At 38.1% G+C, this 23,700-nt stretch overlaps 1 protein-coding gene across 3 annotated transcripts in view; it reads left to right on the top strand.

The window, feature by feature from the left end:
• Positions 1-23,700, top strand: part of LOC145215056 (zinc finger homeobox protein 4-like) — a 60,086-nt gene that overhangs the window by 23,558 nt on the left and 12,828 nt on the right. For all 3 annotated transcript variants that reach the window (XM_080083710.1, XM_080083719.1, XM_080083703.1), the window contains exons 6-13: positions 18,052-18,414; positions 19,314-19,448; positions 19,596-19,732; positions 20,082-20,205; positions 20,583-20,786; positions 21,453-21,768; positions 22,378-22,811; positions 23,022-23,234. In XM_080083710.1, coding sequence (XP_079939836.1) covers positions 18,052-18,414; positions 19,314-19,448; positions 19,596-19,732; positions 20,082-20,205; positions 20,583-20,786; positions 21,453-21,768; positions 22,378-22,811; positions 23,022-23,234 — 1,926 coding nt within the window. The remainder of the gene's footprint in view (positions 1-18,051; positions 18,415-19,313; positions 19,449-19,595; positions 19,733-20,081; positions 20,206-20,582; positions 20,787-21,452; positions 21,769-22,377; positions 22,812-23,021; positions 23,235-23,700) is intronic.

Below are 23,700 nucleotides of genomic sequence, written 5' to 3'. Positions count from 1 at the left end.
AAACAACAGTATACGTATTTCTTAAAATTTACAAGTGTTAAGTACAATCTTCAATAGACATATATTGTTAAAACTGCGTTAGATTCTATATGATTGGTGTTGACCAGAGTCAACCGTTGTGTTATTTCAGTCTTCAAAACGGGGCGTGCAAAGCGAAAAGAGAGAAAAAATATGAGATTAGTAACTTCCGTTGTGCTAGTTTGTACTTCCTAGCAATGGCCAGCTCTCTCGCTTAATCACAACAAACACAACCTGATTTGACAAGGTCCCTGGCCTCTTTTCACACTATGTAATTTCCAAGTGTTGTTTTTCAGGCCTAGCATGCCTCAACCTGTCTCATAATAACCCACATTACTTGTGTTTTGATTTGAATCAAACCGTATCTTTAGTCAGTCGAATCTGTTTCTGGGTTTTATTTCCTGTTCTTTGTAGAAGGTCTATGTTTTCTTTCGAAGTTTTTGTTCCTGTTCGCGTATTGTTAGCTAATAGTTTCCATTGTTACGTCATTGTGGATTTGCAGAAACACAGCCAGAGTCGCTCTAACCATGTGGAAACGACTTTTGAGTGCCAAATGTTGGCGAGAGATAAAAATATGATGGTATTTAAGGATTTAGTGTAACTTTTTGGTATAAATTGCTAAATCAAGTGCAGAAATTGTTTGCAACAAGACCATGAAGTAAAAAAATGCGTTTCAATATAAATTAGGTAAATTTCAATAATTTAATTATTTTGATAAAATTGTTTTTGTAAGTTGCCAATTCCGTACTGCAAATGGCACAAGTAGTCCATTAACATCAACAACTTCCAATATTAGCAAAATAAGGGATTTAAATGAACGACAAGCAGTCCCGAAATTAGGAAAATCTCAGTCGCTTGCTGGAAGGCTTATTTCATTATTTGCCAGCAGACGTTTCCTTTTCTCGCAAACAGCAAGGCCAAGCGATTCGTTATTGGTAATTTTAATGACATTTCCCTGTGGACTGTGCCTGTCATAAGCCTAATACGCGATAAGGTGCACGCAAAATGGAAATATAACAAAGAAATTCGAACGCGTCCCGCGGGAGGCAGCGTTTTCTCCGTTGGCACTGAAATTAAATTAGCTCCCGCGTTTGCGGCCCAACCGCGGCAAATGCCTGCGCGTTAATTGGCCCGAAAACGCGGTTTTGATGGGTGTTCCCACGATATTCGCGCGAACCATTATTCGGTCACAATGCAATAACTGCTGAGTTTGACTGTTGTGAAACAACTACATATTGGCTTGGTGGGAACGAATTCGAACGTTTGCATTGTTCGATTGTTATGTTCTGGAATGTAGTAATTGTTCCAGCAACTTGCTTTATGCGTAACGTATAGTCGGAAATATCAACATATACGGGTCTACATAGAACCCAGCGCTTTTCAATCTTTACCTTACCTAATCCATCAAAAAATGATTTGTTATTTCTATTTGATATGTCTTTTTGAAAAAAATGTTAATATCCTTTAGGTTAAAACTCAAATTATGTGGTTTAAACACTGTTAGAGTCGCGTGCATGTCGTCTTAGTATAACTAATGTAAAGTACAAAAAGAACTGTACTTCCATTTGAATTATGACTGTGAAGGTGTTACGCGCATTTGTGGTATTGTTATGCTTTGGCTTTCCTAAGCTAGCAGACAGGTAACATATAAACATCGTACAAAAAGCCAAAAAACAACAGTCTAGTTTTGTTCCTTTGCCGCCAATGTCTAATTAAATGGCATTTTTTATCTTTTTACGCTAACTTTGTACAATGTAAAACTGTGTGCTTCGGCACTTAAAATCTGTTGTTGGAAAAGCAGGTCTTTTTGTGCATAGAAAACAAACCCTTATCTGCCATATTCGAGAATACTGATTTATTCTCTATGACGTAATCCCTTTAACTGTACTTACATTGTTTAACTCTTTAGTGACATCAAGTGGCAAGCACTTGGACTTGAATTAATTTGTGAAAGATTGGTTAATCATTTTTTTTGCAAAATTGCATTTCTATTGTTTTGTTAAAAACTTTGTTTTGCTATAAAAAATATCTTGGATGTGAATTTAGACTGCAGCCTAAATTTTGTTGTTTTCAAAAGTTTTAAAAATTAAATTTTGATTTGCGGAATAAAAATTAAATTTTAACTTAAGTAAATGCAGTTGTTCAACCAACAGTCAACCGATTCCAAAACTAGACAATGTTTTCAGATTTTCGTTAACTATTCCAACACTATCAACAAAATCAGTCTTTCATTAGCTCGAATTTAAATCGGAAATCGAGATTTTCTCTCAAAGTAAAAGAAACCTCTGTCTTCCGCTTACTTTAACAGTGCCGCCTAAAGGCAAATTAGGCAACACCTGAGAGTAAGATGAAAGAAAAGCTCCGCCGTTAATTGGTGTCGGTGTCATTTTACAAACACAACCCGAGCAGCGAATTTCATGCAAACATTGATCGTGAAGTGTGATATAGATCTAACTTTGATACTGATCATAAAAACAACAAACGCCAAGCGCAATTAATTTCGTCTCCCGGCCTTAATTAATCACCCCTCTCCCCCCACTTGAATCATGCCCTCTTGAGCGGTTGTTACGTCATAGACAGTTGTGATTGTTGGGCAAACAAACAGTGATTGTGGCACGACGGCGAAAAAAGTTGGCTGTAATTGGAAGGTTAGTTCGGTGCGTTGATTGAGAAAATTTCGATCGCGTTTCGGAAACCTTTGTTGCGTAATAATAGCGCGTAAAGTTTAGTAAAAGTTATAGACAGAGAAGCTTGGTTGCAGTTTTAGATTGTCGAAACATCTACATTACGTTGTTTTACAGTACATACAAGCTCTACAAGGCAGTTATGTTCTTGATGAAGTTACTTTAGTTGCATTGTTTTTTGGTCAAGTTGTGTAAACAAAATGCAAATATGTGGTTATATCAGCTAAACGCAAATGAGAGCCTCTCGTAATATATGTTTTCTTCAACATGTGTAGATTTTAGAATGTCTTTTCTCTTAAACGAAGAGGTTTAACCCGTTATAAATGCCGACCCCATCAACAGCAAAACGTTACTTTCTATATTGGACTGTTTATTAGCATTAGGAATGTACGTTTTAAATTGTAAGCCAGTGTCACAACGTTACATTTTGTAAAGTAGCGTTTTGATGTAATCCTAAGAATATGTACTTTAAAATCTTTGACGCAACGATTCACCACTTAAAATTAGTTATAATAACCACTTAAACCTACAGGGTTGTGCATGCGATTAAAACAGACAAAAATATATTTTAATCATATATGTGTCCTGAATATATATTCTGACAATATACCTTTCGTGCTAACAATATTTAACTAAGGTGTATTTTGGGACAGCGTGTGCGGCGACCCCTTGGTGATTGGCGTTTCCTAATTAACGAGACTTTTAATTAAATTCTTTGCGCAATATATTTCATCACCCGTTTGTGCAAACACTTACCACCGGCGCTTAGCCAAGGGCAATGACATTCTCTGTGTGTGTTTCTCTTTGGCTTTTTGTGCGACTAATCAATTTCGGAATTGAATTACACTCGTTTTTGAAATTTAAATGTTGATTTTATTCCTATATTTTTTGCTTACGGTATTTTATGTAACATTTGAAAATGGTTTTGGCCAAAGATGACTTCACATAACGGCTGTAAACGCGTACTGCTCTTCATTATTTGGCGAATTTATCAGTCACATACTTCAAACAGTACAGATAAAAGAAAAATATATAAAAATGTACAAGCATTACTTGACAAAAAAATGCATAACTCATTTGCATCGAAAAATAAAAACAAAATATTTGTCCCTTTACAACGCAGGTCGACAACCGTCTTTGCCTAATTGCACCGAAACCGGCAAAAAATTCGCACGCCTTAAAATGTCACGTGTGTTGTGACCACACGGCGGGCCGCCCCCCATCACCTTCCCCTCAGCCCGCTGCAAACAGTCTTGCAAAAGAGCGCGGTCCTGGGCCAATTATGTTGCTCCCAATTTAAGTATCAGGTTTTCTCCAACTCATTACCATCGGCGTTAAAATGTCACAAGACTTTGCTGTTCTTTATTGCATCATAGAAACTGCATTGTGTCGAAAGTATTGGTAATAAAGTAACACTTTAGCTATTTTTTTCCATTCTAACTACAAATTTTTTAGAGCTTTTGGGCATGTGTGGCCGTTGTGTGTCATAAGTAGGTAAATTATCGATTCCAGACATAATGAAAATCCTATATGGTCTCCTATTAAATGTATTTTTACACATTGACGTCTTTTTCAAGGAAATACCTCTGAAAGCGTGAAAATTTTTCGCGTATGTATTGTGTATTTTGTTCCCAGCTAAAAATAACCTTGCATGAACCTTTAAAACAGTTTGACATAGTGTTACAATTGCCTATTAAATGAAACCAACTTTGGCAATTCTTTTTTAAAGTTTACAATTTTAGTTTGCTTAAAATTTTCACCTCAGTTAATGTATACACCCCCCAAAAAGCTTTGTACTTTATATTTGATCTTCAGAAAAAGTCGAGCGAAAATAAACGGCAAAAAAAAAAACGGATGCACTAATCATTTCCCTTCGACCAATTTGAGTTGTGATGCATGTAACGTGTCGCACCGCTCCTTTTATCTTTTCTTTCCTTTCCACCGTGACAGCGCAAAGTGGCGACAATTATCCTTCATCACGTTCGAGAGTCGCGATTTTATCAAAAAGATCCTCCCTCCGAATTGAAGTCTGTTCTACGATCATTTCTTCCACCGAAAAATGCGGTCACTTTCCATCGGAATGGCCGAATTAAATTCTACAGCATCGCTGTGCCCTGTTAGCTTTGCGCTTGTCTCGTTTTACATTTTTCTTACACCGCATTGGAAAGATTTCCGCGTGCCTTTCTACCTTTCTCCCAAGTGCGTTAATTGCGCTCCACCCAGCTGAGTGAGTAACGGCGGGGTTTCAACGCCGGTTTGGTCGCGAAATTCTTCATGTCGAGTCGGTGTCGATGGGTTAACGATCCGCTGTCAGGCATTTTTTCCCAGGGTTTGTGTTGTGACTGCCAAGTACCTACCCGCCTCTCTCACTTCGCCACACACGAGTTTAGGCCACAACGTGAGACTGCAGAGCGATGTCGAGACGGTGTTTTCAGCGTCAATGCTAAGGTTGTGAAATATGCTTGCACAAAATGAGAGAAGATTTAGGTGTCTACATTTAGTGTTGTTACATTTTACAGAGAGTACAGTTTAGTTGTTTGCCCGAAAGGTTTACTACGGTTTAGCTTGTATTCTGTCGTTTTGGGATGAAAATATTTCTTAAGTAATATAATGCAAACTTCATTAACGCAAGTTAAGTTGGTCCCATCGATGTAACCAAATCGTTGCACTTTGGTCAATTTCAAAGCAGGTGCCTTCAGAATTGTAAGTTGGCATACGAAACAATACACGGTAAACCAGACTACCCTGTTGTATAGAAACAGCTAGTAGGTTGTAGGAAATTTCCATGTTTATTATTTGCTACTCTATATGTGAGAAAAGTTACTTATACTTGAAATTTTTATGTTCCAATTAACGTTTAAAACCCTTGAGCATTTAGCTAAGCCCATTTAAAACCTGTTGTAAACGTTATTAAATGTTAAACAACAACTCCCAGTAGACATTTAAGTATACTTAAACAACCTTTAACCCTGTGACACGGTTGGCTGCACGTTACTCGTTCGAAAACCCGATTTGTGGACACATGTGTTAGGTCTGTTGGCCGCTGCATTTGGTAAAATTCTGGGAAATTCGATCACCGGATATTTAGAGTTACGCAACAGTTATGTGGTACCGCATGAATAGTGGCATTCAAAATTACCGAAATTGTTTTGCATCGGATTATATTGTGTTGTCGATAGACTGCTGCTCATTTTTTATGTTTTTTTTCGAGTATCCTAATTACCGACGTAGTTGTGTACTTCTGTATAAACGCATGGCAGCAATGAAAATCACAAAAGGTAGCTTACTTTTAAAAACGTGTTAACTTTCCAAGCACATTTAAGTGCAGCATAATGTTTATTTGAACAATTCTGCGCTTAAAGCAGGTTACTACAGAACAAGTTTGTACTGCTTTAGAAAAGTATAAAGATTGTCATATATGGAAAGTTTGTACTAGTAGTGAACGAATAAATAAATAGTATGGGATTGTGGAATCATTTTTATTCCAGTTACCGCGTATTGCCTATTGTAAACATACTAACTAAAAACAAACTTCGAAACCGTACGCGCGAATGGCTACAGAAACTCCTGCGCAATGAGTTGTCTTAAACCGTTATGTTTGCCAAACTGCGCTTCACGAATTTGCCTTAAATCCACAGTTGAGATTAATTCGTCGCAGCCAATTGTCGCAAGTTCTGGAATTGCCAATCAATGCAGCGCGATAATCGGCTTATACCGCTCGGGGGGATCATTGTCTTAATTCTTGTTTATTCCGAATTCCGCTTGAGCTTTGTCTCTCCGCTTACCACCAAGCTCAATTCTTGTTTACTCCAAGTTTGTGCCAAGTGGCAGTGGCATGTGCCACGGTAACTGGTAGTGGCAGGTGTCACGGTGACTGGCAATGACAGGTGCCACCGTTTCCCCCCGTTTTGGGCTGTTTGTTTATCCTGCTCCAATTTCCTCCTTTCTAATCGCCTCTGTTTATGTTTGTATTGCAAACCGACTAATTGAACTAATTTCTGTCTCAAGGTACCATAACAAAAAAGATTTAAATATCTTTTTACTGAAAGAAAAATAGTATCAAGTTTATCTACTTATGACTTTGTACCCAATTATTACAACAGTCTTGTATTTATTGAATCTCCTCATAATGCTTCCCGCGTAATTAGATGCGTCATATTGTGACGTCACCAAGACTTTTGTTTGTTTCTTTTGTGAGTCACAAAGCCGCCCAAAACAGGGGCAATTACTCGATAATTTGACTCGCTTCAGTTATTCGAGACCGAATATTCATAAAGTTCACAACGGTTCGTACGTATTTTCACGTTTCCCCACAATAATGACCTAATGATTTCTTTTAGTGTGTAAATGGGAAATTTTTAGTGTGTTTTTAGGCATTCAGTAGGTATTGATCTGATGTCATTTGCACGTTTTGGGTCTAATCGACATTTTTGGGTATGAAAGCATACGCCTATCCCAAAACGTTACCCGCAGAAAAAGACACATCGAAACCTTTTCTGGGTATTTCAATCGAAAATTATTGCGCCAGCCTTGAAATTTTGTATCTGTCTTCTCACGTATCATTTCACGTTTTGCGCCCCCGCAGGAAAAGCAAAAAAAAAACTTTCACGCAGCAAAAGATTTTGCCCAAGGGCGATTTATTATTACGTAACAGGTATGAAACTGCAAATTGTCACACCTCTTAAGGTTTAAAAGTAGGTTTCTGGTAAAAACAGCAAACGTCTATACCAGGGCTACTCAATCAGTTTTGTCAACCAGATAGAAAGGGTAAAGATTATCGAGGGTCCGGACACTTCCGTCAGTAATGTATATGCAACACAGCCTGTTTTGGCGTAGAATCGCGGTGCAAGATGAACACTTTTGTTCAAGCAGAATGTTTATGTCAGAAAAACAAAAGCTTAAATTAGGCAATAAACGCGAATTTACTGCTTGTGAGAGTACCTTGGCACAACGACATTCAGATTACTTTTATCTGGATTTGCAGGATTGCTTTGTACGGTAATGAATCACAATTCAGTTTATTACATCGCAGATATAATTGTGCGCAAACAATCGCCATTTTGTTAATTGTGTAATGGAATAACGGACTATTTTTTCTTCACAGTTGAAAAAACTGACCTCACATAAGATTTTGCAAAGATTTAGGCTTCTCGCAGCCCCTAACAATCGTTATGCGGGCCCCAGTTTAAAAACTGTCGATACATAGCAATGATCAAGTAATTAACACACAAATAATAGTGTGTATGTAGCCGTAATCAAAACACCGTCGAGGTCCACATCCAACGCCTCAAAGGTCCGGATATGGACCGCGGTCCGCCATTTGAGTAGCCCTGGTCTATACCAAAAATTCGCCCAATTTTCGCTTTTCCATTGTTACCAGGTGCTACGATTGTTTCGTCACAATAATTAGAGCAAATTTATTTATCTCTGTCGCGCATGGACGACTTGCTTTGTCACGTCACAATAGGAGCTCTTTTCCTTTGTTCAAAGGGTCGGAATTTTCTTGCCAAACGTTCGCAAAGTGCCCAAATGAGCATCCACTATTAGTTTGAAACCCCAATTAACAAAATGCCCCCTTTTTCTTATCTGTAAAACCCAGTTAAAACCAATTCCCCCATTATGTTGACAAGATTAGCCTATTTTTGTCAACTATGCGTCTTTAAATATAATCGTCTTATCTCCTGTGTTTTCAAACTTCAAAGCAATTGCATTCACTAGGAAGATTAAGACCCCCTTGTGTTTGCAAATAAGGCAAGTTCCAATACACAACAAAGTTCCTCTATAAGGGCACTAAACCACTAATCCAAACAGTCCTATTTTTCCCCATGATGGCTTGCCGTTTGTGTTTTGTAAAGTGGTGTATGTAATAGGTTGAGCGTGTTCAAATAATGCATCAGTTTTAAGGAAAATAGCCGATTTTTGAACACCGCATTAGGTTTCGCGCTACGCGCATTGTGGCGGTAATCTCGAACGATGGTATTCATGACGTCATAAAGGTTATACGCTTAATTCATTAAACACCAAAAATGCGTGTTTTCGAATTATAGAACTTTTTTCTGTAGCTAAATTTTCATAATAGATCATTTGGAAAATAAAAAGCCTTGTATGAGTTTTACTGTTTTTAAGTTTTATATTAAATTAAACGAGTCACAAAAGTGTTGTATTAAACTGCCATTATCTCTACGGGCTAAGTTTGTTTTTGACATTAATTGCATGTCACCGATTTTGGAAGGCCGCAAACCATTGAAAACTTCGACCTTGCTATCGCCCATTTTGTTTTTGATTTATTTCAAGCCTTAAGAGTTAATTGTCCTCTTCACGTGCAATAATGCGCTATGTGACGTCACAAACGATCCAGGTGCTGTCACCTTTGTTTGACCCCTCATTAAATCCAATCTACAAAGTCATGTGTTAACTTTTCTGGGGTATAAAACGATTTTATTTGTTACATGCGGTTAAGGCGCGCCAATGGACCCATAAGAAAATAAGAAATCCATTTTGGCTTGCTTATGAAGTTTTTTAAAGGTTTGTTATTTTGAACACTGACAAATGCATTTAATGACCAAGTTAACCGTCTAAATTTTAAACAGTTATTAAAACTATTTACAAAACAAGCGAAAAGTATGAATTTGTACTTTAGTGTGTTAGAAACACATTTCTTGGCAGCAAGTAGAAAGAAAAAACGCTTTTAAACCGTTTAGGGGTACTTTTGCACCCCCGATTTCCGCCAGAGTTCCTGTAATCTATCTCCGGTCGTTTGCAGAGTCCAGAGACTTAATTAGCGCTAAACAAAGGTGCCATTAACGATCCTGAATGGATTTCAGACCATTAAGTGCAATTCACACCGGTTAAGCACATCCACGCACTACGGTGTCGCGAAGCGGTGTGAAACCAAACGCTGGGCCGTCGTTTTAATTATCGGCGTGTCCGAAAATAGAAAACCGCTGCTCCTAAGCCGCTCAGAGCGAAAGCCAATTAGCCGAGGCGTTGTGATACCAAGGTTGAGCAGTTTAATTACCCGTTGGCGAGGTGTTAAAAATGTTTCACTGCCTTCTGATTGCCCGCTATAGCCCAATTTAGCCGCTGTAGTCAAATGTTTTTCGACCGTATCTGCCAACGTCCGGGAAAAACGACGGAGGAATTTGTGCGATAATTGCGGGCCCTCGCAACATTTTGCCATCATTAATCTGCTGTCAAACGGATATTGGTTCAGCCGGATTGGAACAAGTTCAAAGCAACCTTAAAGCCGGTTTTCCCTAAAATTTGCAAGTTTGTTGAAATAACCTCCGATCAGCTAAGTTGGGTTCCGTGTGACAATTACATGTTTTAAGCTGATCCAATTTCTTGCAAAGACTTTAACGCTGTTTTTTCTCTCATTTATTATGTTAGCAACGTAAACATATGGAGCCATTATACGATAATTCAGCTGCAGATATTGCACACTGTTTCGATCTACTTTATGAGGTCTCATCAGTGTAGCTGGTGACAAGACAGCGTATTTTATTTGTCCAAAGTATGTTATACCGACGTTTTTTTTTTGCACAACAGAAGTTTCTGTGACGAAAATACCTCTTTCGACTTGATTTAAGAAGGTAAAAGCGTTAAAATTACAAACAAAATTTGCCCAAAAGTAATTCATCGCATTGCCCTCAAAATCTTTCGGTTTGTTTCATAATCTCCGATACGAAAATTTGCGATATTTTGCGTAATTTTTTCCGTAATTTACCCCGCGACCTTAAAAATGAAAATATAATTCCTTGTTACATCTTAAGGTTCCGGGCAACTTCACGTGATCAGCTTTAATTGAAACAACGAATCAGCAATTACCGTCACACAAAACATAGAAATCACACCTTGCTGCAGCTTCCTACAGCTACAATTAATCACGCGACGTGGAGGTGATACCCCCCCAAAACCGCATGTCGCAAGTTCAAAGAACCTCGTTTCGTCCTTAATTTTAGATTTTTGTCGTACTCTGGTTGAACTTTTCAACTTTCAGTACTAAATTTTCGAGTGATTTTGCGGGTAAAAAATGGATCTTGTGACTGCTTGTCCGCATGCGCAGACCGTTGCAAGGAGATTTGTCCCCTAAACTGTGTGAAAAAAATTTTGACTCATATAAAAAAATCTTTGGACGCACAAATATTAAGAGTGCTTTCTTAAATAGTTTCGTTTTTAAACCGAAATAAAAACGCCCCCCAAACACGAATTTAGCAAAAACTCTTAGACGCAATTTGACCACAGTCCTGACCAGAAACATAACCCATAGATTATTCAAAGGAATTCCTTGCAGTGCAAAGGTCGCGACCCCTGTGACCTTCAAAACACGTGGTCAGTTTCCTCGAAGCTAGCCTCCTCCCCAAAACGCAGACCACATCCGATGAGCGGTGTGTTCGCTGCGGTTAATTCACCACAACAAACAATCCTCACCGACAGGGCATCGCAATTAATCGCTGATCGGATCTCTCGCGTTAATTCTGTCGCCTCTGCGGAACGATTTCTCATTAAGCAATGTTTTCTCGCTCGCTCGTGAAGACCGCTGTTTCGTTTTGAGGGCGCTCGGTTAAAAATAAACAGAAGGCAAAATTCGAATTTCACGCCTGTCTTTCATTTCCGCGGGAACTTGTTAGCGGAAAAATGTGCACCCGGTCGCTCTTCATAAGAACGTGATTAAGCTAAATTGCTAAGCAACGTCTGCTTCCAGCTAATGGCTTTGACACAGCGGGAAGAAGGCCCCATAATGGCGTGGACCTAACGGTCGATGTGACCTTCATGTAACCTTGAAAATTGGGTAGAACATTTCAAAACCATCCTTTAAATTCGCTTGTAGATGCGGACTTCAAATATAAGTAAAAACATTGCTAGCACTTAAACTATTGCTGTAGTTGTGAAGTACAGACAGTTTGTAGAAGATAAATTGAGTACCCTAATGTATGCTTTTCAAAAACAAGCCATAATGCATTTGAAATGGTAATGGTCCAGTGTTCAGTAACAAACAAATTGTAATTGTTAGGTGGAGATAAACCTACTGGAGTTAACATGGATAAGACCACGTGGTGAGAAACGTGTACTGAAAAAAATGAGTGAAGTTTTTTGCTGCACGAAGCCATTCTAAAGGCAGCAACTCGATTTGAAAGGTTATTAAAGTAGTTTTCGGCGAATCGAAATCGCGGCCAGATTAAATCAAGTTGAATTCTAGAATATGACGCGACATTCGCGCGGCTGATGGGGGAGGAGGGCCCGCCAATCTTCGACGCTTTAATCTATTTCGACAGTTATCTCAATAAAGGCGCGCCCCGCTGGGCAAGGGGTCGACTGCCTGTAGATTTGTCAATAAAATAACATCCAGCCATCAATAATAAGCAATATCGAAAAAGCGCGGTCACAATTGTCGCATATAATTGCTCATAAATATCGATTTCGTGTGTCCAAATTGCGTTATCTTATAACCTCGATCAGGGAGAAACTAACGTTTGTGGTGCGTGGTCGGTTATCACAGCACGGTGATTGTTCGTTCCTTTCAAGCTGTGACTGCTTCACGGGTTGTCCTCTCTTATTCTCTTTCATTCTCTCACTTTCTCTTTATCCCCTGATGCAGTTACCGGGAAAATTGCCTTGATGAAATCATTTTCGCATTTTTAAGACGTTGTTAATGGCAACTAAATTGGACCAATAAGGCTCGAAGGCACTGGACCGTGACGAAATTGGTAATCGCTGTAACGACCCCCGCTGACGATTCGCTTGGCGCCAAAAATGGCCAATTACCCGCGAAAAAATGTATTGCTACAATAATCTGGCTTAATATTTCGGGTTTTGTAGCACCAAGTGTGTTCCACATTTGCAGCAATATAGTCGTACTTTATACACTTGTGATAAAACTTTCAAAGGCCTAACTGTAATCCCATAATTTCCACATAAACTTTGCATTATGCTAAAACCGATTTTGGGTCCTAAAATACCTCAATAAAAGCAGTAGCAGGCCGTCGAATGCATTTTGATGCAAGGCCTTGTACCCAATTCGGCGTGGCAAGTAATAAAACAATCAACTTCTCATCAAACGCGAACGACCAAGCGACTTGACGGGACTAGTTGGAATTAATAACAAGCATTATGACGAAATAATCTCTGACAGCCGCCTTTGTGACGTGAAGGTCACGTGATGACACGTTGGCTTGTCAATTAGCCTTGTAATGAAATTCAATATGGCGTCGGAGATCGTGTTTTTATTGTGGCGATATTTGTTTTTGCCAAAGGCATTGTTCTGCTTTTTTGATTTTAGATATATTTTTTGACAAGCATCTGGGCGATTAATGCCACTAAACGTGGAATTAAAATGGGCTTTTTTTGAAGTTGACAGTCAAAAAGTCCAAGTTTCAGAAAATCTTATGGGTGTTAATGCTTTTTCTTTTGTAGCCAATTGCGAGCAAATACTAAAAAAATATGCACTTTTTCCCAAAAATCAACCTGGAATGTAAACCGCACTTGACCTCGTCAAGTATTCCGAAAATATTATTGAAAAATTACAACCCAATTTCAAGAATAGATTAGTTAGTTCAGACCCTGTGAAAAAAAACACCCAAAAATTTTACCTAAACATTTGTACATTTTACAGCAAAATCAGCCTCAAATGTAAAATGCTCTAGACACGGTCAAACCGTTTCAGAAAATATTGAAAAAACTTTAACCCAATTAAGGAATGATTCACCCCGTTGAAACCCAGTAACACTAATAAATTTTTCCGACCTAGGCATGTCGAAACCTTCCATCAATTTCAAGTAATTCAGTCACATTAGGCCTGACCAGTGCTGAAAGACTTAAACAACCAAACCCCAACATGAGCTTGCTGTCACCTCCTATGTTATTAATTCAACCTTTCACCACTAATTAGTCTTTCTAATATCGATCCTGTCTTGCGACCACGCGTTATGAATATCGTAACTTCACAACGCTTCGCCCGACACTCCACGCGAACCGAATTCGGTCCGTGTGAAAGTAAAATCTAATTTTTAGCCCAACGATTTTGGGTGTTTTGATCCAGTTTTGTTAGATATTGCTGATTTCGCGTTCATAACAATAACTTTATACTTTTTAGGTTATTTTGCTACATGATTTTATCGGAAGAAAAATAATAATTATGTGTATTTTGCGCGAAAAAACAAACAAAAACAGATCAGGCCTCAAAATACACTGTTTTCACCCATATAGATCGTTTTCTTTGTGTATATATTTGAATGTTTTTTTTTATTTCTTGGAATTAGGTCGTACTATTGTGCTATTGTCAAATTTCAACTAAAATAATGACCTGAAAGTTTTACATCTTCACAATTCTTCAAGACAAACTAAATTAAATTTCAAGTGTTGTTTAATTGCACAAAAACAGCCGTTGGAATAAATATAATTCTTGTGATACTTAAGTTGGGTTCAAGTCTTCCAAAAAAGTCCTTTCAAGTGTTGGTGAATTTCAGTGGGTTGGAATTGAACCACACAGGCTACATGTAGACAGAGCACATACGACATATTGAAATACACCAATGTGTTTTTATGCTATTTGCTTCCTTCATTTTTTTTCTAAACAGCACCTCCGTTGAATGAGGTTCTCAGAAACACCAAAAAATGATCCAAATTACGATTTTTTCATAATTGTTTGTTTTCCAATCCATTTTTCACGTAATCCTGACGTCACAAGTGAACGCGCGCTATCGTCACGTGACACAGTAACCCGCGTCGGCTCGGGAATTACATGAAGGAGGGCGGGGGGAGCGTTTAATTAATAAATAATTAAATTTTCTGCCGGTGCCGCGTATTTCGCATATGGCGGGCGCGCAAGAAAGTGAAATTCAAGACGAAATTGTCGTTGGTTCGGAAACGAAGCGGAGGCGCAATTCCCATGCCGAGGGCCTTAGACTGGCCTTGTGTGCGGTATATGTTGATTAAGGCACTGCAGAAATATAGTTCCTTGTCATAAGAGAGTTTTTGTAGTAAGCATACGTTTCTAGTTCAACTGTGTCTATGTCGTATTGCTCAAGTAAAAGTTTGGGACATCGGTTTTTGAAGAGTCTGTAACACATTATTTTCGGTACATACAAACTCTCTATCAGTTTATTCATTTATTTGTTGAACTTTTTTTCTTATCCTTGTAATATGTTCTTTTGTCATAGTTTTGAAGTTGAAGAAAATGGACTGTTCGATTTTTATTGTCGATTTTGGAGCAATAACTACGAAGAATTGTCGTATTATTATGACTGTACAAATACAGAAAAGCGACTGCTAAATGGAAATTAGTCTAAACATAGCGTCTTGCGACAAAGTGTGGTCAATTTTTTTCGAACTTTACCTTTGGTATTTAGATAGTAGTATTTAGGTAGTATTCGAGGGTAACCTAGGCAACGTCTCTTGAGGCATTTTACCACGTATTAACTCTTGGCTATAAAATAGGCACAAAGGAAAAATTGTTTATGTCAAGAAAAATATTTGCAAAAGTTAACGCAAAATACTTGGTTGGTGTAACGTTTAATTTCTAATCATTTTATGACTCATATGCTTAAACGCATACCTAGGTCTAGTGCTATCGTTGTGGTCTGTAATAAGATTGGATTTGGGAGGTAGACGACTACAAGGTACCAGCGAACGCAATGCATGTTGGTGTATAGGCCAAACCGAGTCAAGAGAAAGAAAAAACGAGCAACCGCTTCGAGTTTAAAAGACATCCGCCGTCTGCTCAGTTCAAATCAATCGTGTTTCATTCAACACTGAGCATCAGCTATTCAATTAGCCTTGCGAGCCAAATGAAAGACCGCCATTAATAAGGAAGTATGTATGTAGAAGAGGTCCTTTCATTACTTTGCTTAGTCCGCGGCTACCAAGTCTGTCAACATATTTTAATCACGCAGTTTCGTGTTAACGCGAATGTACACGAGCTGATAAGGAATTCCAATCTATGCTCGGAAAGGAATCGCTGATTGAATTACGCATTAAGCTATACGCCCATGCTCGACTTGAACAGTATTATGGAACGTAGACAGCTTGAGGTTTCATATTTTGTGCAACGGCTAGTAAATATTAGAAGAATAGTAGAATAGAATTTTGGATCTGTTTGTTCGATGATTTTCAGACATTTATTTTGCGTTTGAGGGTTTGGCTAACTAGTGTAGTTGTTCAAAAATATTTTGTTGAGTGCATCTTGCTACAATATGAAGTAGTTGTGAGTTGATACATGCTGATGAAAGTTGTTTTTAATTAAATCTTATCCGTTGGAGATCTTAGACATTATTTTTTCGTTGTTGTTTTTTTTAAAAAAAGCTGAAAAAGAATTGAACCTGATCTAACATGTTATGTCTTTAACGTAAGTTTTGACCGCGATATGCAGAAACGGGACGAATAGGGAAATTAGTTTTTGTGTGTGCCCTATTTACTGTTTAACGCCGTTTTTTTACGTTTGCTTAGAAAGGAATAGCTTATTTTCTCACACTAATCAAAATCTTTACACTTTGTTGATTGGTATCGGAAGTTTTGTAGACTGCAATTTGGAGTCTAGTTTATTAAATGTCTAACCAACAGTCACCCCTAAAATTTTAACTCAAATTTTCTCCGGTCGCTAAGTTTGAAATTACAGTTGGCGTAACATGTTTGTGTTTGTAGAAGCTCAAGTTATTGTGTTTGGACTAGGAAATAAGGTTCATCTCAATTTTTGTGTCGATTGCTAAATAAACTTTAACCCCCAACCGTACGTTTTCTTTGGCTAAACCCTGCACCAAAAGGATAAAGCCAACAGTTAATGATGCAATTTTCATATTTTCGATGTCCTGTGTGTTGCGTTTGGTGATTATATAACTTTCAGGGCCTTGAATTCCTGATTCAGGTTATAGGGAATTTTTTACTTCTTTGGATCTTGTGCGAGCCTCATGACTTCATGTGTATTGTACATGTTGTCACATGTTTTAATTTACCGCAGATTAGAATAAAACCTATATAGGCTCCGTTTTAGTTTGATGATTGATCAACGGGAGGCAAAGAAATGTGAAAGGCTTTCTCATTTCCCACATTCACAAACACGATAAACCAAGGACCATGGACTTGAAAGTGACTCAAACCTTGATCAAAAACAAAACTGCTCTGAATATATAAAGACAACAGCGTTTATTGATGAAGGCTACAAAGAATGTATTCATCATATTAAAGCTGTTTGTCACTTTTCTTTTCATCAAGTAACTTCCCAAGTTGGTAACAAGCGCTCTTGCATTTCTGTTTCTGATCCAGCCAACTATAAAACATTCTTGTTTGAGCAACTCTGACGACATGTATTCAAATAAATGACGTCATTTTTGCCGAACGAGTTGAAAATTACATTTGTCGTAAAGCGGTACTCAATATTTTTCTTTTCACAGTTCAATTTTGCATTAATGTTTGCAAACAAGTTTCGCCCAAAATCGAATCTAATTTTACGTTACAGTCCAGTTTAAAATAATCTAAACCAAACAAAGTCCAAATGTTTAGGTCAGAAACCAATTTTGATTTCTTAGAAAACGTTCAAAACATGCTCAAAAAGTTACAAAAACAAGTTCAAGGCTTGTATTGTGCGTTTGCTCTCAGCCTTAATATCCACGCCTCCAGTGGAGCGTGTCGAATCAGTGGTCATGCGTAACGCTTTAATTAGTTTTTGTCACACAGCGGCTCTTAATGAGCTGCGGCTTTCACCTCACTCGCCCCGCTGATCTGTCTTCAAAGACGCCTTCTCTTCCAAACCAATTACTCGGGTTCGCTTTGCTCTGAATGCGCTCTATAGTTCACTGTGCGAGATTAGATTGCTGATTTACTCTTGAGTGCATTCAGTCTGTATTAAAACTGTTAAGATTGTGGATATATATGTATTCAGTATCACTTAGTATGTCAGATGTGTGTTTATTTCGCCTTTTTTTATGAATAAGAGGCTACGTATTCTGAAGGACTTGCCGTGTCTTGAAAAACTAGCTGGGTGTATTTATAGTCACTTGATTTCGTAACGTGTTGTGTTTTACTTTATAAACGCGAGCTAAATGCTTGAACCGCAGACCAGAAGCGCTTCTGCTTTGAAAAGTATATACGGTACAGCTACAGTTTCTGTTGAAAACCAGGCTCAACTGTTTTACGTTGCGTCGCAGGCTTCGTTTGATAACCAATTTCGCTTGAGGTTTAGACCGTTTTGTAGTTTGTTCAAAGATTATCGAAACTACTTAATATGAAAAATGAACTTTTACCGAACCCACAGATGACCATTACACTATTACGTCACGTGTGATTAAAATTTCTATGTTTGTTTTAACATTTTATGCAAAAATTTTAACTCAAAACTGTATCATATATTTTTGCGCAGAATCTACACGGAAATAAGCAAAAAACTGAAACTGACGTCATAAAACTCGGTGGATCCCCGTCGCCGAAACCTGACAAAGACCACGAAGTCGGAAAGTACCATTGTGACGTCACAACCAGTCAGAGCGACGTCACACCTAAAGCCAATGACGTCACGCAAGTACTGGATCTCTCTAACGCGAACAATCTAGTCTCGTGTCAGCCTCAGGGAAGTATGCCCTTCTCTGGTGACGTCACTAGTAGCATCAACCTTCCCACAATGCTGGTGGGCGCACCAGAGCGTGACGTTCTTCGTTCGAGCGTGTCGGTAATTTCGACAAAGGGGTTTTCCCCGCCGTGCAACCTCGAGGAACGACAGAATGCGGTGAGTTGAAAAATGGAGTTTTAGGCTTTTTACTATTATACTTAAACGACGTGTATAACCTAGTATTGCTAATCCAGCATTTTTATTGTAAACAATCGACGTTTCGACGTCCTATACAACAGGGGTCGGCAACCTTTTTTGCACTGCGGACTGTTTTTGAAAGTGAAATTTTATCTCGGACCGGTCTTCAAACAACTACAAATATTTAGCAATAAAAACACTTAAATTAGTTTATCATCCCCGGGATACATGGGCAAAATGTTTTATAGCATTTAACCGAAATTATACGGCCCGGTAACAAACTCCTCGCGGACCGGCGGTTGCCGACCACTGCTATACAAAACGCATTCATCAGGATGATGGCTTATCTTGCAAGACGAAATTCTTCGTTTGCATTTTTTTGCTTTATAAGAATTTTCTCTTGCAAGATATGCCATTATCCTGATGAAGGCGTCTTGTGTAGGACGTCGAAACGTCGATTGTTTACAATAAAACTGCTGGATGAGCAATACTCGGTTATACATTATGCTTGGCAGCAATAGCCTATTTCATTTTAAAATACATGTGTTTACAATCAGCGCACAAAAAAACAAGTATATTCCGGGTTTCGGAAATAACGGTAAATGTAACATTTTGTTAATTCGTTTGCAACTTTCGTATTGGAGTCTTTAAAATCTTGAATTGTGTATCTAAGTTTTGTTTGAACATTTCTATCATAAGTGCAAACTATTTTCGATTGGACCATTTCTCAGAATTTGCGAGTATATTTCACATTTCGGAAATGACATTAAATGTAACGTTTTAAATTTTTTGTTTTAAAACCTTGAATTGTGTATCTAAGCTGTGTTTTCAAATTTTTATCATGAATGTAAATTATTTTCGATTGGACCATTTCTCAGAATTTGCCTACGACGGACACATCACCACCACGCACTTCGTCAGCAGATGAAATTCCTGCTTCATCTATGAAAGAAAATCGTTACGTGAGTGCTCACGAAGATGAGCATGAATCACGAGGACTTTTTAGAGCACAGGTATTGTGAAAACTAAACTAAACTTCATGACATTTTTTTTTAATTTGTAGTTTAGTGACAAACGTTCTTTTTTCACAACCGTGATTTTCGAAGTCGTGATTTGTCTGTAATCATATGATATTCGTGATTTTGTTCTCACCATCACAGGAAATGCAGAAAAGTGACGCCATGATGTTAAACACTTCAACTTCGGTGGATCCTATGTTTTCGATGTCACTCTTTCAATCAAGGAATTCCTGCAAAACCCTTAAGTGTCCAAAATGCAACTGGCATTACAAGTACAGGTAAAGGAGACGTCATTGTCATTTTAGTGACGTGTCAGTAAGAAAAAGTCGTCGCAATAAGAATTTGTCTCATATCAATAGAAAAAATATTTAGTCAAATGTACCGAAAAGTTTATGACTTTTTATTGTTATGTTGTCACAAAAACAAGTAATTGAGTGACATAACACGTCATACATGACGTAATACCTGTTATGTCATTGACGTTTATTGCTGTTTTTAGACAACTTTATAACAAGGTATTAAAAATTCGATTAAGTTGCACTGCAATTGCATAACAAAACGATTAGGACGTCACAAATTTGTTACGTCATAAGTGGTTACGTCATCTGTTGTAAATGTGTGTCGCAGGCAAACGTTGGAGGCGCATATGAAGGAGAAGCATATGGAGGACACGACCGATTGTGCTTACTGTAATGCGGGTCAAGCTCATCCCAGGTTGTCCAGAGGAGAAAGCTACTCATGTGGATACAAGGTAAAACTCCTTATATGGTACTGTTTATTTTATGAGCCGATAAATAAAAGAAAGAAGAAAGCACCATTCGTTGTTTAATATCTGAATATTTAAAGTTTTTTATGAAAATGCTATCACAGAAAAACGATTTACTCTCTCGCAATGTACGCCAGGCTTATTGAAGGCGTCATACCGAATTAACTGGGATCAGTCCTAAAGCGATCGCGGCACACCCACATATAAATCACTTTGGGCCAGACCTATTAGAATTACTTTTTACACGCTTTTCTTTGCAGGCTTTTTAACTGGTCTTATTTACTGTCTTTTAATAATTTGGCTGCCTTTCAATACTTGCTTTCTTTTTTAATTAACTTCTTCTTTTTTATTGCCTTTTCCAGCCTTTCAAGTGCAATGTCTGCAATTATTCCACAACCACGAAAGGAAATTTGAGCATTCACATGCAATCGGACAAGCACTTGTACAACGCACGTACCATGCAACACAGACAACAAGAATGCCTACGTCAGGCCGCCACGTCAACTTTTACTCCACCACGTGTTCAAGGCAACCAATCAGAGACAACTACGTCACTTATGGACGATGTGAGATATATTTGTGTCATGGAAAATCATATTTTTTGATGTTGCATTAAAATTAATCGGTTTACACTAGATTGGACTTTTGTGTGGCATGTATTTGCAGATTTGGTTTAGATAAACCGGATAAATGCATACCACTTATTTGCATAATCAATTTAATTGCATGGGGATCATAAATTTCAACTGACATTTGTTAATGAAATCACCCGGTTATATCGCATATAGTTAATTGCATAAAAAGGCAAATTGGGCATTTATTCGTTTGTTTACACCGTACAGACATATGTTCAGCTATAAAACCTTTAATAAATCTAGTATTTGTTTTCAGTCATCACAATAAAAATTGATTTTGTTTATGTTGCAACCATTTTTTTCAGATATAAAATGCTTGAAAACTGTTTTAATGTTTTTTTGCTCAAAATCAAAATAAATTAGTATTGGTCCTACCTAACAAGAACAAAACATAAATATTGTAGCAAACAACAAACATAGATCTTACTTTTACACAAAAATAAAACCTTATTAATGTAAAATAGCAATAAACTAAAACATAAAAATATTGTAAAAACATAGATCATACTCTAATACAAAAATAACACATTAAAAATGTAAACGTAAAACAACAATAAACAAAAACATTTAAACAGTGTAATACTTATTCCATCACAGGTTCAATTAACCAGTCGGTCGCCAAGCTCAGAAAGTTACAACTCCAATTATCGCGATAGTTCAAAATCGACACCAAACCGGCGCCGAAGAACCTCAAGCAAGACCAACAGCAGCACCGATGGAAACGTGTCGGCTTCGTCGGTTCCATCGGCGCGTCGGGAGCCGTCCACTTCCGGAAAATGGCGCTGTGACGTTTGTGGCTATGAAACCACCATCGCACGAAATTTGCGGATTCATAATACCAGTGAAAAACATGCGCAAAATGTTGCGCTGATGGAACGCGGGTTAATGGGGAAAATTCGACAAAACGGAGAAGGTAGGATGAAAGTTGGCATTTTCTTTGGCTAGATACAGTTTTGAGGTTATTAGGCAACGATAAGGTGTTTTTTAACGCAGTGGTTCCCAACCGGGGAGAAATTCTTCCTATGGCACGGAATTTTAAAACTTGAGGAGGGAATTTACTTTAATTTTTACATGTGGTTTGTAAACAGACACTAGAGCGTTCGGATTATGACCTGCGAAGTTGCTAAAAGACCAACTTTTTGCTGACCTTTATATAGTTTAGCATCTACTATGTAGTATATTAGGGATATATGAAAATGTATTGAATTGTTAAAAAAGGTTAGGAACCACTGCCCTAGCGGTTACTAGAATGCTATTGTAATAAGCAATATTACTGCAATAATGTAAAAAGTAACAAATTAGGTCTCTGGATATCAAACCACAATTTATAAAGAAAACAATTATGTCATAAAACGTAGATAAGGCCCAATGGAAATAATACAGTGATTCTTATAATTTGAAAACTGGCACGCGTACAATGTCAGCATTGTAAAAGCCTGTTTTGTAGTTTTTACAAAAATCCTTCTTATACATTTTGTATTTCATTGTTTTTCTTTACATCTCAATCTTTTGTTTTTGGCAGATTTGCAGACAGAACAAAATGACGCTAATCGTCTCGGCGCACCCCAGGGCATGATGGACTACTACACCACCGCCCTTAAGTCGCTACAGCAAAATCACAACCTGAACAATGACGTCAACGGTCGCATGGCAACGGACGACGCCGAAAAGGCGCGAAAACTTCAGGCTGACTACCTTCAGCAGCAACTACTTATATCACAGCAACAGCAGCTATTGCTCGCCCAGCAGTATCAACAACTGATGGTGGCCGCGGCTGCCGCTTCGACTCTTCAACAGCGTTTGTCCTCCGGCGATGAAGATCGGGGCGCCGCAGAACTGCTTGTGAACCAAGCTAAACAGCTCCAGAACGCCCACTTGTGGAAGCAGTTGTTCCCGAATGTTGCGAACAACGACGGAGATGCTAATGCTAGTTTGCCTGCCGGAAAAGCGATGACGGTAAGTTTTGAGCTTTGTGACGTCATAAAGGTTTATTATGACGTAATCACATTTGTACGTACGTTTCAAATCAAAAGAAAAAAAATGTACTTTTTTGTTTTGTTTAAAATTTAAAATCGTAAACCGGAAAAGCGCCCGAGTTCCGTCATAACAAACAAAATCATGCAAAATTTACAATTTTCAAAACACAAATTACGTACTTATCACCAGGGCAACAGCGGCGTTAACAGCAAAGTGACGTCATCGTTTATGTTCTCCTGTGACGTATGCGGCGTGTTTGGGACCGACGATCTAGCGTCACTGGAGGCGCACACGCGCAGGATGCGTCATAGTGACGTCACGAACGACGCGTTGAACAACGAGTGGATTATGAGAACACCACGTGATGGATATTTCTGTCGACTTTGCAAGTACACAACTCCTGTAAGTTGGTGGTTTGATTTGAAATTTATTCTTAGGGAATACGTTAAATTTAAAAAAATATTGTTGGATTCAATTTCATCTCGAACGTTTTTTTTCACAAACCCTATTTCTGAGTGCAATCTAGATTTTGATTTGTGTTTGGAATGTTTGTTTTTTTTAGCAGGAAAGTTGAGGGAAGTTACGTTGAGTTGAGTTGAGCTTGAAGACGCTAAGTTGGGCACTTGAGTTGATGCAAGTTGGGTTGAGTCAAGTTAAGCAATTCAGTTAAGTTAACTTAAGTTAAGGATTTGAGGTAAGTTGAGCTGAAAGAAATTGAGTTGGGCACTTAAGCATGAGTTGAAGTAGATTAAATTGAGTTAAGTTAATTAATTCAGGCCAGGTAAGGTGAGTTGAATTAAGCACTTAAGGTTAAGTTGAGATAAGTTTAGTTAAGAACCTGAGTCGTGCTGATATTAGTTAAGTTGAA

Source organism: Phallusia mammillata, chromosome 1 (genome assembly GCF_965637545.1).
Source record: "Phallusia mammillata chromosome 1, kaPhaMamm4.hap1.1, whole genome shotgun sequence".
NCBI classification, from domain to species: domain Eukaryota; kingdom Metazoa; phylum Chordata; class Ascidiacea; order Phlebobranchia; family Ascidiidae; genus Phallusia; species Phallusia mammillata.
The sequence above is the reverse complement of the archived record's forward strand: the minus strand, read 5'-3'. Positions and strand labels throughout refer to the sequence as shown.